Source organism: Dama dama, chromosome 5 (assembly GCF_033118175.1).
Source record: "Dama dama isolate Ldn47 chromosome 5, ASM3311817v1, whole genome shotgun sequence".
Classification (NCBI taxonomy): Eukaryota; Metazoa; Chordata; class Mammalia; order Artiodactyla; family Cervidae; genus Dama; species Dama dama.
Window position 1 is genome coordinate 118,142,698 of NC_083685.1, and position 17,949 is coordinate 118,160,646.

Sequence of the window (17,949 nt, forward strand, 5' to 3'; positions counted from 1 at the left end):
ACTTTTGTCTTCTAACCTTATTAGCTTTGTGTGTGGATGATTTCCTACCTTTTCTGTATGGTTGCCTGTACCAGTGAACTTTTTCATTTCATAATTTTCATGCTTATAGCCTTTTTTTTTTAATTTCAGAGAAGTTCCTTTAACATTTGTTGTAAAACTGGTTTGGTGATGCTGAACTCTTAGTTTTTGTTTGTCTGTAAGGCTTTTGATGTCTCCATCAAATCTGAATGAGAGTCTTTCTGGCTAGAGTATTCCTGGTTGTAGGTTTTTCCCTTTTATCACTTAAAATATAGCCTGTCACTCCCTTCTGGCCTGCGGAGTTTCTCCTGAGAAGTCAGCACATAGCCTTGAGGGAATTCCCTTGTTTCTTCTCCCTCGTTGGTTTTAGTAACAAGAGCAGTTTTTAATTTTTACCCTTAGAAACTAGAGTTGTCTTGTAGGACTTCCTGCACTTCATGGACTTGGATATCTGTCCCTTTCCCAGGTGAGGGAAGTTTTCAGTTATTATGTCCTAAAATATGTTATCAGCTCCTTTCTCTCTCTCTTCTCCTGGCACCTGTACAATGGGAGTATTAGTGCACATGATACTGTCCTAACAATCTATTAAAGTGTTGTCATTTCTTATCATTTTTAAAAATTCATTCAGTGTCACTCATTTCTGCTACTCTCTTCTAGCTGGCTGATCCATTCCTCTATATCCTTTAGTCTACTTTAATTCCTTTTAGTGTATTTTTCATTTCAGTTATTGTATTCTTCATTTCTGTTTTGCTCTTTATTTTCTCTTTGTTAAAAACTTCTAGCTTCTCATTCTGTGCAGCCATTGTTCTCTCGAGTTCTTTGATCATCTTATACAATCACTACCCTGAACTCCATCTCTGGTAGATTGCCTGTCTCCACTTCACTTAGTCCTGCGGTTTTACCTTGTTGCTCTGTCTGGAACATCTTCTGTCACCACATTTTGCCTAAGTTGCTGTTTTTATTTTTATGTGTCTGGTACATTGATTATGTTTCCCTACTGGAGAAATGGCTTTTTGTTGGAAATGCCCTGTGCATCCCAGCAATATGTCCCCTGCTGGTCCCCTGAGCTGTGTGCTCCAGCGGTTGCCCCTATGAGGGCTGCATGGGGCCTTCGGTTGTGGTGGGCTCTTTGCTCCGCTTGGTTGGCCCCTGGTCCAGTTGGTTGCCAGGCCCTGCCTTGTGCTGAGGCTGCCAGCTGCTGGTTGGCTGGTCACAAGGTGGCTGACTGCATAACCTCAGAGACCCCCCAGGGCTAGTGCTGGCTCAGTGGTGGGTGGAGTCAGACTGAAGGCCTCAGAGCTGTTTCCTGCCGGTTGGTGGGTGAAGCCAGATCCTGGCTTAGTGCTGTCTTATACATGGGCAGAGCAGGTCTTGGAGTCTGGTTCCAGAGTCCTGGGGTCCCGGAGCTGGTGTCTGACTGCTGGGTGTGGACAGTTCCTGGCACAGTCGGGTACAGGGTCTGGGGTGCCCTGAAGCTTGTGTTGGCCTGCTAGTGGCCAGGGCTGGGGCCCAGCTGTCCCAATGAGGGGTCTGGCCTACTGATCCGTATGTTGCAGAACTAGTTTTCTTGTGTCTGATGTCTGCCCCCTGGTGGGAGAAACTGGTCCAGAGGCTAGAGCAGGCTCCCTTAAGGTCAGGGCCAGGGCCAGCGGATCTAGATCTTGGAACTGCTGCATGCTCACTGGTGGGTGAAGTCCAGGGGTCTTAAGGCAGCCTGTCGGTTGATGGGTGGGACTGTGTCCCTGCTCAGTTGCTTGGCCTGAGGTGTCCCAGCACTGGTACCTACAGGCTTTGGGTAGGGCCAGGTCTTGGTGCTAATAAGCTAGAGGTTGGATTCCACAGTAATGCTTGCCAGCACCAAGGTCCATTGGTAGAAGGAGTTCCTCACAATGGCCGCCACCAGGGTCTGTGTACCCGGGGTGAGCTGCAGCTGCCCCCTGTCTCACCAGGAGACTCTGAGTTCAGGAAGTGGGTCTGGCCTAGGCTCCTCTCAAATTACTGCTTCTGTCCCCAGTCCCAGAATAGAGACTTTGTGTGTGCCCTTTAAGAATGAAATTTCTTTCCTTCAGCCTTTTGGGACTCCTAAAAGTAATCACCACTTGCCTTCAAAGCCAGATGTTCTGAGGGCTCATCTTCCCAGTGCAGGACCCTCAGGCCAGGGAGCTCACTCCTTTGGGAGAACCTCTGCAATGTAATTATTCTCCAGTTTGTGGGTCACCCACCTTGGGGTATGGGACTTGACTATATTGCAAGTCTGCGCCTCCTACCATCTCGCTGTGGTTCCTTCTTCATGTCTTTAGTTATAGAAGATCTTTTTTGGTAGGTTCCTATCTTTTTCATCAACTGTTGTTCAGCAGATGGTTGTGGTTTTGGTGTGCCTATGAGGAGAAGTGAGTTCAGGGTCTTTGTACTCTGGCATCTTGGCCATCCTCCCTTCCTTATACCTTTTCCGTGAGTAAGGAGAAATCCCTTCCTAAGCACCTTGTAATAAGATACACAGCAGGATCTCATCATGATGCAAACCTGGCCAAGGCTTGCTGCTCTGTGACTTGAGTTGGGGAGGCAGTAGTGAGGCCTCTGTAAGAGCTGGGTTTGTTTTACAGGTGGCGTGAACTAGACTCCTGATAGAGGAGGAGGCTTCTGGTGCCCAGAGCACTGCCCCCGTCAACACAGTATTAATTGTAGTCACCGTACTGTACACTGGGGCTTCCCTGGTGGCTCAGACAGTAAAGAATCTGCCTGCAGTGCTGGAGACCCAGGTTCAATCCCCGGGTTGGGGAGATACCCTGGAGGAGGGAGTGGCTACCCACTCCTGTATTCTTTCCTGGAGAATTCCAAGGACAGAGGAGCCTGGTGGGCTACAGTCTGTGGGGTGGCAAAGAGTCGGACATGACTAAGCAACTAACACTTTTACTTACTGTACATTAAATCCCCTGATTTATTTACTGTATAACAGGAAGTTTATACTTCTATCTTCCCTCATTTGTTCTACTGAGGACCTTTTTTTTTTGTAAATGAGATGTTATGTATTTATTATATAAATACTTAACATAATTTTTTTTTGTCTGTGCCATGTAGCTTGCCGGATCTCAGTTCCCTGACCAGGGGTTGAACCCAGGCCGCCACAGCAGTAAAAGTCCAGAATCTTAACTGTTAGGCCACCAGGGAAATCCCTAATTGAAATATTATTAATGTTTACAAATAGAGAAGTTCACAATCTCTGCAGTGGTAAAACAGTAGGTTCTAAAACAATCTGAAGTTGAGAGATAATTAAATGTGTAGCTTTCACTCTGACAAAAGTTCTTGGTGATAACTAACCATGAGTTTTTAGGAGAAATTCCATCAAAAAAAGGGGAAATCCATTTTGTTTATGGGGAGTTTGTGTATTATAGATTTCCAAGGCAGCAAAGTGGTATTTCCTCAATTTCAGAACTATTTTAATATAGCTTTCTATGTAATATCATAATATAGAGCTGATTCAAAATATTAACCATTCAAAAATTAGACAAAACTTGTGATTTCCCTGGTGGTCCGATGACTAAGACTCTGCACTCCCAATGGAGGGAGCCAGGATTCATTCCCTGGTCAGGGAACTGGATCCCACATGCCCCGACTAAGACCTGGGGCATCCAAATAAATAAAAATAAATATTTTTTTAAAAGAAAAAAATCAGAACATTTGTTTGACCTATAAATCTTTGATTATGGTTCCAACCAAGACTTCTAGCTCAGAGATACACCTATGCAATAGTCGGCATTTCTACAACTCTGCCCCCTATTTTTCTAAAGCAGAGGAATGAAACATTGTGTAAAACTGCTTTTAAGTTACATAAATGATTCTGGGCTACAAAACTACATATTGCTATTAGTTATGAAAAAGTATTTGGTATTTCAAGCAATCAGACCAACATAGTTCTATGATTTATGTCATTTCTGATATTTTTATCCTCAAGGTACTAAACTTTTAGCTTTTAGTCTAACAGCAATAAAAAAATTTTACCTTTAATATTTTCTAGGTGCCCAAGGTCCTAATGAAGTGCAGTCTAAAAAATCCTCAACCCTACCATGTTCTAGCTCACAAGAAGAAGAAGTATTGAACCTTCCCTCTAGTTTTCTGTCCAAGAGTAGGACATCCTTTGTTGAAGACAGTGAGTAGTAACACTGAGCTCTTGAGACTGTGGCTGGGAGCTGGAGGTCGTAGATCGTGAGCAGTTGCTATTAGCCTTTTTACTTTTGTTGCTCTACAGTAAATGCGATTCTTTTTGGTTTTACATGACCTCATTTGTAAATGTTTACTATTAATTATGAACTTGGATGTCTTCTTAAGATGGTCTTTGGTCATATGTTTTGCATCCACTATTTTATTATCTAAATCCTCTCAAAGACTTTAGGACAGTAAGAGTCTCTGATACACTAGTTTATCAGTTGGTGGTCTTTGAATTATATTAACTTGAAAAATATTCTCATTTCATATTATCTCTGGGATTTTCATACAGTTAGTATTATATAAAGTCATAGTTAATGGCTGACTATTTTTATAACATACAGATGAACCATAATTTATATAGCTATTCTTCAAACCATTTAGGTTTTTAGTAATTTTTCATTATTTTTAAATAAATTTTTAGGAAAATATTATAATAAGAATTACATTCTTCCTAATTTAATTAGGTCCCTACTTGTTCATTGAGAATGAGTCCCTATTTCCATTGTCTTTTTGGTGTGCTTTTCTTAAAATCAAGTTTAAAATATATTTCTAAATAGTGTGTGTGTACATTTGTTTGTATAGGGTATATGTATATGTGAAAGGATTTATGTCTTATCCACTTTAATTTGTCCAACTAGCAGGAATTTCTTCTGTGGATGTGATTCCAAGTGCTCGGAAGTTAGGGGAGCCTATCCGGTCAGCTGTCCCTTTGCATCCACCTTACCACCCTTCAGAGCCTCGCGCTCCCTACCCCATAGGAAGAGAATACTTGCGTTCAAGCCACTGCTCCCCTCCCGTGAATTCTACTGGAGAAGGCACAGCATTTTCTGTGGTAAGTGGAAAAGCTTGCTTTCACCTGGACCATAGTCTATAGATTTATTTAAAAGGTCTCTGCTAGAATAGTAGTCAAGAATACTGCACTAACCAGAGAGCACTGTACTTCTTAAAATTCACCTCTGCATACACCTGCACATTCTTTCCCTAGGAAGATAGGGACAGGATGACTGTAAAAGGGGAAATAGGATGAGCCAACACATACTGAGTGCTTATTTTGTGTTAGGCACAGTTCTGCATACTTTACAAATATTGGATAAATCACTTCTTACAACACAGCTCTGAACTAGAAACTATTTTTATTTCTTATGGAGAAACTGAAATACAGGGTTTAAGAGTCTTGTCTGAGGTCACACAGCAGTTGTAGAATTAGGATTAGAATTCAGGCATTCTAGCTTCAGAATCCATATTGTATGTATCTAATTTAATAATTGAAATTATTTAACATAAAAGAAAGTATAAAAAATAATCTTTCAGCCATATTCCTGTTAATCCAGCATGAACTACTATTAACATTCTGGCCTTTTCACGTCTTCTCTTTTCTTTGAAAATAAAAGCCTTTTTTATACAGCCTTTTCCTATTTTCCCAGCAACAGGTATATGCATATGCCAAGGGTAAATGTATTTTAAAAATGATACACTGTCATTGTTAAAAATTGAAACAATACCAAAAAAGTAAATTAGCATTAGGTGACCATCATTCTAAACATTCTGAGCATCAGTTTAGATCGGAGGGTGAACGGATAAAGAGAGAAAGGGATCATAGGTTAGTGATTACTTTGAGGGGGCTTGCAGGAGTGGTGGAAAGGCTTCTGAGTTGTTGGTAATACTCTTTCTTTACCGGGTGGCAGTTAAATGGGAATAATCATTTTGAACCTGTTCTTGAGAGGGACACTAACTTCAGTTTTAAAAAGGTTTTTTTTAAATGTGATTATAATATAGTTTTTACTTAAAGGTATTAAGTTTAATTTTCCTTTAATAGAAGAAAAAGATACTGAAGTGAAATTAAAGAGATAATTAAACATCAAATGTTTCTTAACTACAGGAAATATTTTCCATAAGATTCCCTCCAAAGTTAAGATATAATTAGCCTCCAACTAATAAAAATAAGTGAAAAAAAAAACAAGATATAAATTGTTTAAATGTTGAATTTATATTCATATTTTAGAGGTTTTGCCTGTTTGTTTTGAACAGTTTCTGTTGACTTCTTCATATGAAAGATGATTTTAATACTTTCCAGTTGTGATTTGATCATTTTTTCACTGTCCAGGTATAGCCATAATCTCTGTAAGTTTTCATATTTGAGACCACCTCACTTGCCTTTATATTTGAATGACATTCTGAGCCATGCTTTTTCTTTGAGGACAAGTTTACAGACATTGCTCCATTCCTTTGGCATTGGTGACCAGTAGAGTGTTTTGACAAATGGGGTTTTTAAAAAAGCAAAACATGAAGAATAAAAAGGGAGCTAGCTTTCTATCACAGGTCCTCCCTTCCCATCACACACAATATGTTGTTTTTTACGTCTTCCCTATATCTTTTTCAAATCAACTCTCCTTTGTTTTTAATAGGAACCAGACAATAGAGTTTCCTTAACTTCCAAGTTGTCTGAAGATAGCAAGCAGGAAATGTATTCAGCTCGGCACCAAGGCCCTGGGATAAGGAAACTTCCCAGAGGAAAAAGGTAACAGTACTGCAGGCTTCAGTGTTGACAGATTGTCTGCAAAGGGATTCGAAGAGTTAAGGGTATACGCTCCAGATTTAGCTGTGAAGGCCAGTATGAAATATTTGGCAAAGCATGTATTACAGTTGTTCTGAACTAAGTAATGTATGCTTGTCTATTTAAATGTCATATCACTTTTTATTACAGATATGAAAACAGAGCTGCAGTTTCATCCTGGGGTTCACCTTTCTCCCAGAGGGCAGGAAAAAGGTTCACAGAACAAGAATTACATGCAGTATCAGAGAAACTGTCTCAGCGCCTCTCTGAACTAGATTCGGCAAGTCTTATTTTTTTCTTATCTGTATTGAGATTGCCATAGTTGGTGAACATTTAAGTGATTTTCCAACCCAGGTGAGAGCTAAGCTTAATGAACTATGTATTGTTTCTGTTTGTCACTAAAGACATTTTGGTATAAAATCGGATGAGCTCTGATTTTCAGAAAATAAAATACTGTAGTTTGGGGATATCATTGATTAAATATATTAAGTCCCTATGTGACTTACTCTTAAGGTTATTGAAACTGATAGTCTGTGGCACTGATAAATACCCTTTAGAAACTCTGCATAAGCGTCTGAAAACTTGTGTCTGAACCTGTGCCTAATTATCAGAGAAAGCTTTTAGAAGGTTATATCTGTCTAATCCTTGCAACTTGCATTCTGCTGAAATCAGTAACAGATGTTAAAAAGGATTTTCTTGATAGATGTTAAAAAGTGCCCTGGGTGATCGAATGAAAGAAAAGACTGGCTCCGAAGAGGAGAATATTGGAAATGAAGAGGTGGAAAGTGGAAATGATGAGACACTGTCTCAGCACAGTGATGGCATCGTGGAGTATGGACCGAAGAAGCCAAGGCCAGGTAAAGCCTGTATGCATTTCATCAGGATCTGTTTGAATTTTATCTTGTTCTTTTGTTTGGAACATATTCTACTGCTTCTTCAGTTTCCTGCCTTTGTGTTGGTTTCTGAGCAGTGTGTAGGACAGCCGCTCTCTCAGTCCTGAAGGAGCAGTCTTGCACAGGAGAGGACTCTTCGCCTTCAGCCCATCCCTCGCTCCTGGTTGGTTCTCAGACCTGTGGTTGTCCAAGCCACTCTCTTCATTCTTATGGCTCCTGGCAGTTGAGGGTGTGCCCTAACCCTTTTTGATGTGGGTTTTTTGTCATTTCAGTCACTCAGCTACTGTCTAGATTCTTTTCAGAGGAAATTATTCCATATGTAGTATATGTTAGTGTCTCTGGAGGAAATGAATTCAGGAGCCTGTATATTACCATCTTGAACTGGAACCCTCTCACTCCTGTCTTTTTACTTAAAAATTTTTTTAATGTTTTAATTGAAGGATAATTGCTTTATAGTATGTTGGTTTCTGCCAAACGTCAACATGAGTCAGCCATAGGTATACATGTCTCCTCCCTCTTGAACCTCCCCCCGCCTCCCTCCCTGGTCCACCCTCTAGGTTGTCCCAGAGCCCCAGTTTAAGTTCTCTGAGTCATACAACCAATTCCCATTTCACCTGTCTTTCTTCTTTAACAGCATTGTGTTACCTGTCTAAATATACTATTTTTTTAATTTACATAGATACTATATATGTTATTCTGCAACTTTTTTTTTTTCCTGTTAACATTGTTTTAGAAATCTGTTCCTACTTCTGGTTCACTCATTATAACTACTGTGTAACCGAGTTCATTCTTCCTTGGTGACTAAGATGGTAAAGAATCTGCCTGCAATGCAGAAGAGACCTAGGCTCGATCCCTGGGTTGGGAAGATCCCCTGGAGAAGGGAATGGCTGCCCACTCCAGTATTCTCAGGGCTTCCCTAGTGGCTCAGAGAGTAAAGGATCTTGCCTGCAGTGTGGGAGACCTGGGTCCAGTCCCTGGGTTGGGAAGATCCCTTGGAGAAGAGAAAGGCTACCCACTCCAGCATTCTTGCATGGAGAATTCCATGGATGGAGGATCCTGGTGGGCTACAGTGTGTAGGGGCACGAAGAGTTGGACATGACTGAGTGACTGACACTTTTCACTGATTTCATACAGTGTATCTCATTTATATGTGTGTATTTTTATTTAGGTGTATGTGGATTTTTTTTGCTTCCCGATTTCATAACTACAAATACTTCTGCAGTGAAAACTTTAATATGTGCAGAAGTTTCTCTGGGATCCACATCTACTAGAATTGGTAGATCAGAGGTTTGCACTTTCTTACCATTGCCAAATTCCCCTCCAAAGTGATCGCACACATTTGTACTTACATGAGCAGTGCATGACAGTTTCCAGTTTGCCATATCCTTGCAGATGCTTCCTACTGCTTGTTCAAATAATTATCCCATTTTCCAGCAACTAGAATTCTACATGTTTTGCATTCATTTTTATCTACTTTGGTCATCCCTTGTTTCTCTAGAAACAGTCCATTTCTCATCCAGAACTTCCTTAACTTTAAGAATACTTTTTCCTTGTCTTGATTATTTCCTCTCTTCCCTGAAATTTGGCTAAGGTAATCTCTAGGAAGCCTCATCCTGTAACGTGCGTGTTTCCCTTGGGGTATACGTGTACATCATACACCATTTTGAAAACACATTGTAAGTTAAAATGTTATGTTTATTGGATCTTCAGTTTCTAAAGAAGAATACATTGTGGACATAGTAAAAATGTTATTAAAACACCATTTAAAATAGATTGTGCAAGTTAGTTAACTTGAAAGATTTAAATTAAGAGAGTAAAGAGACAAAAGCTCGAGGACACTTCTCTGGAAAATTTTATTTAGAAAGTTATCAAACCTTTCAAATTTCCTTGATGTCAGAGCTGTATTGAATTATCTGCTTTTCCTAAAAGGCACAGACTCCCCCCCCCACCTTCACAACTAGCAGATTCCTAAGTCTGTCTGTAAACAATGGACATAAAAAAGTATGTGGAGGGAAGTAATTTGTTAGATCTCGCAGGCAGTGTGGAATATGAGGGCTGGATCACTAGGGAAGAACAGGACTGCTTAAAAATGCTAAATAACTTCTGTGTATAAGGTGTTGCTTTATAAGGGTAAGGGGTGTGTATGTGTGTGTGTATATATATACATACATACACACTTAGATCTCCCTTCTCAGGGCCTACATAGGTAAAAGGTTAGCAGACACACCACTAGGATGGTATAACTTTTTTTTTTCTCTCTCCACCACCAAGAGTACTAAGTATAGGCTTTTGTGTGCAGCAGGCATTCCACATGTTGCTCCATTTTCAACCCAAAAGTGAATATAGAAATTTAGTACTTCTTTGAAACATTTTGAGTACATATTTCTGTGCATTTGTCTGTTTGCTTGGTATGATTAAACATAGAAATTAGAGGAGAGTACATTTAGTACATTCACAGTCTCTTTGGATTCAGTGAGAATCAACCATTTGGTGCCAGCTTAACATTTCTAGCTCTCAGAAACTCACGGTACGTGTCTCTCTTGTGCTGCAGGACTTGCCATGCATAGAAGGGCACCCTCCAGATCTCATTCACTCTCTCCATCACCAGTTAACAAAAACAAACAATTCCAGGTGGAGAGAAAAAGGCAGCGAAAACCAAAAGAAACAGATGTCCGCCGATTTCAAGCAAAGGTATATCCTATCTCTTGACTGTTACTAGGCAGCAGGTATTACCATTATTTATCCTCAGCCAGATGCTACAGTGAACATGCTGTTGATTAAAGGCATAAAATGCATTTAAGATTCTTGAGCTGAGTGGATGACAAAATCATGTGACATGGCTTTTATGTCCCCCATTATAAAACTTGTACTCCTGAAACTCTAAGAAAACTAACCTTATATAACTACAGTGGATTAAGAAAGTGTATCAGTGTAGACTGATATTTTAAGGGAGAGGTTTAGAAATAAAGAGAACTTGAGGGGGATTAAATGTGACAGACGATTTGAGTTACAGATAGGATGAAAATGCCCAAGACAGGAATGAAAGGAAGTGGTTAGGGTTCAACAGGAGAATGTATGATTACTGAGGAAGACTTTCTGCTGTGAATAGTGATTTTGACATGTAGCATAAACTTAGAACACTTAAGTTTATTGCTATAGTATGTTTTATCATGGTGAAAACTAACTCAGTATGTAATTCAACATGTAACTTCCATCCAAGGATGTATCAAAATAATTATAAACTGTGGGAACAAAAAAATAACATTAGGTAAAGTTTTATGTCTCAGTTAGGTATCTGTTAAATAATATATATTTATTGATCAGTAGCCTGAAAGGAACTTTTAAGAAAAGTGATTTGAATGGCAGTCTTAGGTAGATTTTTTTTTTCTTCATTTTCATTTGTATGTTTTTAAGAACTATAATATCACATGGCCTTTTCCCCTGTAGGCAATAACCGAGGCATTTGAAAAGGAACTAAGAAGAAATAAAGTTCAAGAGAATATTGGACCTCTAGGAATAAATGACGAGGAGGAAACAGTGGGTAAAAGTCTCTACTGTAATAAATGCCATTTGATCAGATCAGTGGAAAGTACAGAGATGATCTTTTTAAAAGGAAAAAAGAATCAACAGAACCTTAATCATTAGCCTCTTAGAAAAAAGCAGAATTTCACTTCATGGATGTGGATTTTCTTTTATTCATAGGGTAACCAAGCTGCTAAAATGTGGTACCAGAAGCACTAGTATTTTTTCCTGCCTGCCTGAAACTTCAATCAGTTTTAAGGGCTTCTATTGTTTTATCAGTTCACCAAGGCTTTGAAGACAGTCTGGGCTGACAAGTTAAGGAGGGAGAGTAAGAGAAGACAGAAAATCCTAGTTCTAAGCTTGGTTGGAACAAACCCAAAGCATAAGTTTTCATTGCCTTTCAAAAGAATAGTTACAGAAGCTAAATGAAAGCAGGGAAGAAAATGCTTAACGCTAAAATGTTCACACACTAGGATATAGAATATAGTATGGTTATAACTAAACATTGTTTTAGAACTTTTGTAATCTACATGGAAAAGACTGTCAAAGAAGCAAGCACATCAGAACATGGTCAGTTGTTGTATTTAGGGGGTAGCACTGTGGCAACTAGGAAACTTGAATAAGATTCAGTGCTTTTTCAAACTCCAAGGGCTGCCAGAAACTAAAGAGGTATTTAACTTAAAGTAGGTAAATACTAACCAAATTTTAGAAGTCTGAAGTAAGGTAGTTTGGTTGGAAATTATCTTGACTATTTTTGCTAATATGTAATATTTAAGATGATCTATGAAAGAGCTATTAGACTTCTCATTCTATTGTTTTATGTCTAAGGAAAAAATATACAGAGAAGCTGTTCATAAAGGAACTCCAAAACGAAGTCAACCCTGGAAGATTTACTCTAGAAAAACCACAACTCCAAGTCCAAGAGGTGGCTTGCCAAAGCCAAATAAAGCAGTTCCAAGTAAGAACCACAAAATTGTACTTTATGGAAAACTGGCATCCTTTGAAAGTGCACGCTGCCTGCCAAGGACACAGCACTGAAAACTTAACATCTACCAGTGAGCTGGACAAAGTGCCCTCTTCTGCTGCTGCTGTATGCTAAATTTTTGTAGAGAGAGATAAAACTCTTAAATGAGCCATTTCTTTAAAACACTTAAGTATATGCCAATACATTGGCACAAAGGAATGCACTGGCTATGACCTGCTGTTCCAACCTCAGCTTCTCTCTCTGTTCACTAAGTGCTGGCTGCCTTTTCTTTGTTTCTGGGAAGTTGGTAGAACCAAAGGGATGCTCCAAAGTAAGCAGAGAGCCTATCCAGCTCCTGTATATTGAGAGTTGGCACGGAAGTGCATTTTCAAAGACCACTGACCTTTTAACTACATCCTAGTAGACACAGACTTTCCCTCCTGGGAGGGTTGGAGAGTCTGTTTGACCACACACAGAGCATCCACCCCAGGCACTGAATCAGCTGAGCAGTTAGGATGGACTTCATGAGACCAGCATTTCCTCAGTCAGAAATGTTCAGCTTATTTTCATCCTTACTAGTAGTTGGCTTGTCCCAATCAGAAAAGGAATGCAAAAGTAATAACATACTTTTAGACTTGTTCTTTTCAGGCTCAGAGCCATATCACTTAGATAAGCTTTGACTGAAGGTTGAATGAGATTTCTTCCTAAAAGCTGTCAGCAAGTTTCTCAGATTAAAAAATTTTTTTTACCTTGCAGTGAAAGTGAATGAACACAGTCTCCTGCCCCTGATGCTGGAGCAGTTTCCATTTCTCTATGTTTCTGGCCAAACACTAAGCAAAATGTGGAAACAGCAAATCGCACAGGTTGAACAACTCAAAAAAGATGCATACAGAGAAAATCGGTCAAAGAAGAAACTCCAGGATGAAGTAAGATAGCTGTCAATTAAGCATAGAAATATAAAGCAAAAAGATGCAGGGCTTATCCTTGATAATCTAGTGAACAGAATTATTAACCCCCTTCCCTTCCATCCCACTTAAAGATAGAAGAAGCCTTGAGAAGGCATGACCTCCTTACTGCGCTTATCAAGAAAGAATATGAACATAACAAGAGACTGGTATGTCAAGAGCAAACTGGGTATTATATCTTTGAATTTGTAAGTTAATTAATTACTTTTATTTGTACTAGCTGAGCAGTATCCCTACTGACTCATACCTCCAGCACTTGCCTGTGGAAGCATTTAGGTCTTTAACCAACATTGATGTGAGGGTAAGGTACTAGCTGCTTCATAAACACAGTTTTATTTTTTCTAATTTATTTTTTAATTGGAGGGTAATTGCTTGACAGAATTTTGCTCTTTTCTGCCAAATATCAACATGAATTAGCTATAGGTATACGTATGTCCCCTCCGTCTTGAACCTCCCTCCCTATACAGTGTCTTTATAGTAACACATTAGAGATGTTTTCTGTGAAATGAAAAACCTGAAGTTTTGAAATGTTAACTTGCCCTCAGTCCTGCCATAGTCAGCAAGGGCAAGTTTAGATATTAATCCAGGTCTGTCCCTGTGAGCCCCATCAGGTTCCAGGTGGTTAACTCAAGTGTTTATTTTGTCCTCCCCCTTCTTTCTCAGGCCCCAAATAGAAAGTTGAGGTTATTTATGCCTCCATTATAATTTGGGCTAAGAATCGTATACAGTATAATGTTATCCTCTTAAGTATCGTGAAGGGAGAGGCCAGAGATCAAAGACGGTACTAAGCCAGAGGAAGAGACTGAGGATAGAGACAAGCTGCCGCTAAGTCACGTCAGGCTCTGTGACCCCGTAGACGGCAGCCCACCAGGCTCCCGTCCCTGGGAGTCTTCCAGGCAAGAACGCTGGAGTGGGTCGCCATTTCCTTCTCCAGTGCATGAAAGAGAAAAGTGAAAATAAAGTCGCTCAGTTGGGTCCGACTCTTCGAGACCCCATGGACTGTAGCTTGTCAGGCTCCTCTGTCCATGGGGATTTTCCAGGCAAAAATACTGGAGGAGGTCACCATTTCCTTCTCCAGTAGAGACAAGCAGCGAGAACTGAAGCTGAACAGTTCCTGAGAAGGAAGGGGAAGCATCAGGAATTGCATGTGGGACTCTGGCACTGGGGAGAAGAAAACACGTGTCTGGACAGGTAGTTTGAAGGCTTTTCCTTCATGACTTCATTTCATCCTAACCACTTTGCTAAGATATCACCCGATTTCCTTAGTTTTGCATCTTCTGTGAATGCCAGTTTACTACTACTTTTAAGTGGGCATCTAGGTATTACTTAGGTGACCTCCTGGAGGAACAGGGAGATGAGATGCTTGTTTGAGAGGGGCTCAGTGGAGATGGCTCTTCTTTTTTCCCACACAAATGGCATGCAGGATCCTACTTCCCCTACCAGAGGTGGAGCCCATGCCCCCTGCAGTGGGAGCACAGAATCTTAACCACTGGACTCAGGGGCACCTCTTCTGACTCTGATGATGAACCTACCAAAAAGACTGGAAGGCTTCTGGGGGCCACACTCTGCCCAGCCAGCAGACCATGGGCCCTCCGTAGCTAGCTTGCTGCCTGAAGACATGGTGATGGGGAGCAGGGTAGATGAGAACATCGGAGTCTGTCTTCCTCTTGTTCTTACCTCTTTTTCCCTTTCCCTTAGCAAGACTTCAAGGACCGAATTCATAAGCAGAAATTAACCCAATCAAAGATAAAAGAAAATCGACAGCAGATTGTTCGTGCCCGAAAATATTATGATGATTATAGAGTTCAGTTGCGTTCAAAAATGATGAGAATGAGGAGCCGGGAAGAAATGGTAACTATGGCTTTTCTGTCTGATCCATTTAAAAAGATAAATTTTGTCTGTTACTTTTTTGAACCACCTTCATTTTGACTCTTGTCCTAATTTGAATGCAAGTCTGAGATGCTGGCTAGAGTCCAGGCTTGTTCACACCTCATTTTATCACCACCATAGTGCGTCCCGGTCTATTCTCAGTCTCTACTGCTTGTTTAAAATCGAAGTATAGTTGATTTATAATTGAGTATAGTTGTGTTAATTACCACTTTACAGCAGTGACTCAGTTATACATACATTCTTCTCCATTACGGTTTGTCAAAGGATATTGACAAATATCCTATACAGCGGGACCTTGCTGTTTATCCATTCTGTGTATAAAAGCTTACATCTGCTAACCCCAGTTTAACCACTCCATCCTCCCCCTCAGCCCTCTCTTCTTTGGCAAACCCCAGTCTGTTTTGTCCGTCCGTAATTGTTTCTCTTTGGTAGATAGGTTCACTTGTCATATTTTAGATTCCACATATAAGTGATATTATATGGTATTTGTCTTTGTACAGATATGGTATTTGTTTGCACAGATACATGCCCAGGAACAGGATTGCTGGATCATATGGTAATTCTATTTTTAGTTTTCTGAGGAACTTCCATATTGTTTTCCGTAGTGGCTTCACCAGCTTATATTCCCACCAGCAGTGTAGGAGGATTCCCTTTTCTCCACACCCTCTCCAGCATTTGTAGACTTTAATGATGGCCATTCTGACTGGCATGAAGTGATACTTCATTGTAGTTTTGATTTGCATTTCTCTAATAATTAGTGAGGTCGAGCATCTTTTCATGTGCCTGTGGGTCATCTGAATCTCTACTGCACTTACCTTAATGTGAAGTCTTAATTCCCTCTGACCTCCTGTGTGTCGGTATTTCTCCAGGATAACTGCTTTAGGGGGCTGGTCGCATGTTCTGAGACAGGAACTTTAAGTGTGATTACATGACCTCAGGTTCTACTCAAAATCAGGAAAATAATGGATAGGTTTGCTGTGAAATCTTTCCACAGGATACTTGCTATTTCATCCTTATCAAGCTTGTGATTCCAAACTCGCAATAAATTTCATCTCTAGAGTAAAACATTAGGGTAATTCTACTTGAATGGGACTAAATACTCTGAAGGGAGTCATACTATTATCCTCATTTCTAGAGGATACTTACTTTGAGAGGTTTAATAACTTCACACTTAAGGTAATACCACTGACTAATGAATGCATGGCTGTACTTTGGTCAAGAACTCCTACCTAATCAGTGGAGGACAAGTGGGCATATCCAGATCCTTTGAACAATTGTTATCTGTGGCCTTGTTAAATAATAACAATGTGGCCCTCAACTATGCACATGTAACATTTACTTCTGCTTTAGGGTTATTTTCCTATATATACGGCTGCAGCAAAGAACCTTCAGGACACAGGAAAAGATGTCATTAGTCATTGAAGGAATACAAATCAGAACAACAGTGACATAAACTCTCACCCATAAAGATGGCTAAAATAAAGTATTGGCAAGGATGTAGAAGTTGGAACACAGATGCAGGGCTGGTGGGGTTATAAAACGGTGCAACCACTTTGGAATACAGTCTGGCAGCGCTTCATAAGGTTAAACATGATCCAGCACTTTCACCCCTAGGTAACCATACACAGATGTTCATACTATAACCGCCCTATTTGTAACAGACAGAAAGAGGAAACACTACCAATGTCCATCAGTTGGTAAATTAATAAAATGTGATATCCATATAGTAGAATATTAAAGTATTATTTGCTATTATTTCCAAAAAAAAACTTTGTGAAATACATTCAGTATGCATACCTGTAGTTGGGCAAAATTTTATTCCACCATGAAAATTCTGCCTAACTTTTTCTGACTTAAATAATTAACAGATATTTAAGAAACTGTTTGAAGAAGGTTTACAAATCCAAAAGCAAAGGTTACAAGACCTAAGAAATTATGCCAAAGAAAAGCGAGATGAACAAAAGAGACAGCACCAGAATGAACTGGACTCAATGGAGAACTACTATAAAGACCAGGTGGGCTCACCGCTGCTAGTTTACATTCTGATGGAATCTTGACCAGAGTCTATATTAATTCGGAACTTGTCACTACACAGGTTAGACTGACTGAAACTTAAGATTAAAATTAGCTAGTGCTTGACCACAGTATAGAATCATATTGCTGATTTTCAGCCTGTGATTTTAAGATTTTTAAGATTTAAGATTTTAAGCCTGTGAACATAATTGTTATATTTGGACTACAAATATAAGGTTTGCTTTTTTTCTTCCCTGTAAACAGTTTTCATTGCTGGCAGAAGCCATATCACAGGAACGTCAAGAGCTCAAAGCCAGAGAGAAATCACAGGCCCAGGTAATAATAAGATAGAAATCATTTATTTACATTTTTGAGAAATAGAAGTGGAGAGGATACTAATAAGATCTACCAACAATTCAAAACCTATATTCTGTGATTTTAACTTTAACTGTTCAGATCTCTGTTAGAGCTGCTGCTAAATTATTAAAATTACTGCAGAAGCTTGATGATTAGGAAAGTAGAGAGGGAATAAAAATAGATGGGGGCTGGATCGGGTGTTGTGACTAGCAAGATGACATGAATTCTCTTTTAGATGTTATATAAGGTGAAGAGGGAGCTGAGATCTAAGATGGAGAAGGAAATTCAACAACTGCAGTACATGATAACACAGAACGACGACGATGCTTTTTTCCGGGAATTGGAAGCTGAGCGCTTCAAATGTCGGCTTCATTTGGCTTCCTTTCAGTACAGTAAAAATCCCTTCCTATGATGCCAGACTTCCTCAGTGTGGACTTCACCAGGGCAGAGCTAGAACTGAGCCAGTAAAACAATCTAAACCAGAAGAATCATTTCAGAATGACTTATCTATATGTTGATTAGTACTTTTTATGAAATAACTTTTAAAATAAATACTGTTTTCTTCAA

The 17,949-nt window shown here is 39.7% G+C and overlaps 1 protein-coding gene across 4 annotated transcripts in view; it reads left to right on the forward strand.

Annotated features, from left to right (window-relative positions):
- The window catches only part of CEP95 (centrosomal protein 95), a 35,864-nt gene extending 17,915 nt beyond the window's left edge, over positions 1–17,949 (forward strand). For 3 of the 4 annotated variants that reach the window (XM_061144400.1, XM_061144403.1, XM_061144404.1), the window contains 14 exons: positions 4,034–4,165; positions 4,863–5,056; positions 6,630–6,742; positions 6,929–7,058; positions 7,482–7,635; positions 10,223–10,362; positions 11,119–11,208; positions 12,022–12,151; positions 12,914–13,083; positions 13,197–13,271; positions 14,821–14,973; positions 16,881–17,027; positions 17,290–17,361; positions 17,618–17,949. In XM_061144400.1, the coding sequence (XP_061000383.1) occupies positions 4,034–4,165; positions 4,863–5,056; positions 6,630–6,742; positions 6,929–7,058; positions 7,482–7,635; positions 10,223–10,362; positions 11,119–11,208; positions 12,022–12,151; positions 12,914–13,083; positions 13,197–13,271; positions 14,821–14,973; positions 16,881–17,027; positions 17,290–17,361; positions 17,618–17,794 (1,877 nt within the window). In that variant the 3' untranslated portion in view covers positions 17,795–17,949. The remainder of the gene's footprint in view (positions 1–4,033; positions 4,166–4,862; positions 5,057–6,629; positions 6,743–6,928; positions 7,059–7,481; positions 7,636–10,222; positions 10,363–11,118; positions 11,209–12,021; positions 12,152–12,913; positions 13,084–13,196; positions 13,272–14,820; positions 14,974–16,880; positions 17,028–17,289; positions 17,362–17,617) is intronic. The other variant, XM_061144402.1, reaches the window with a different exon arrangement.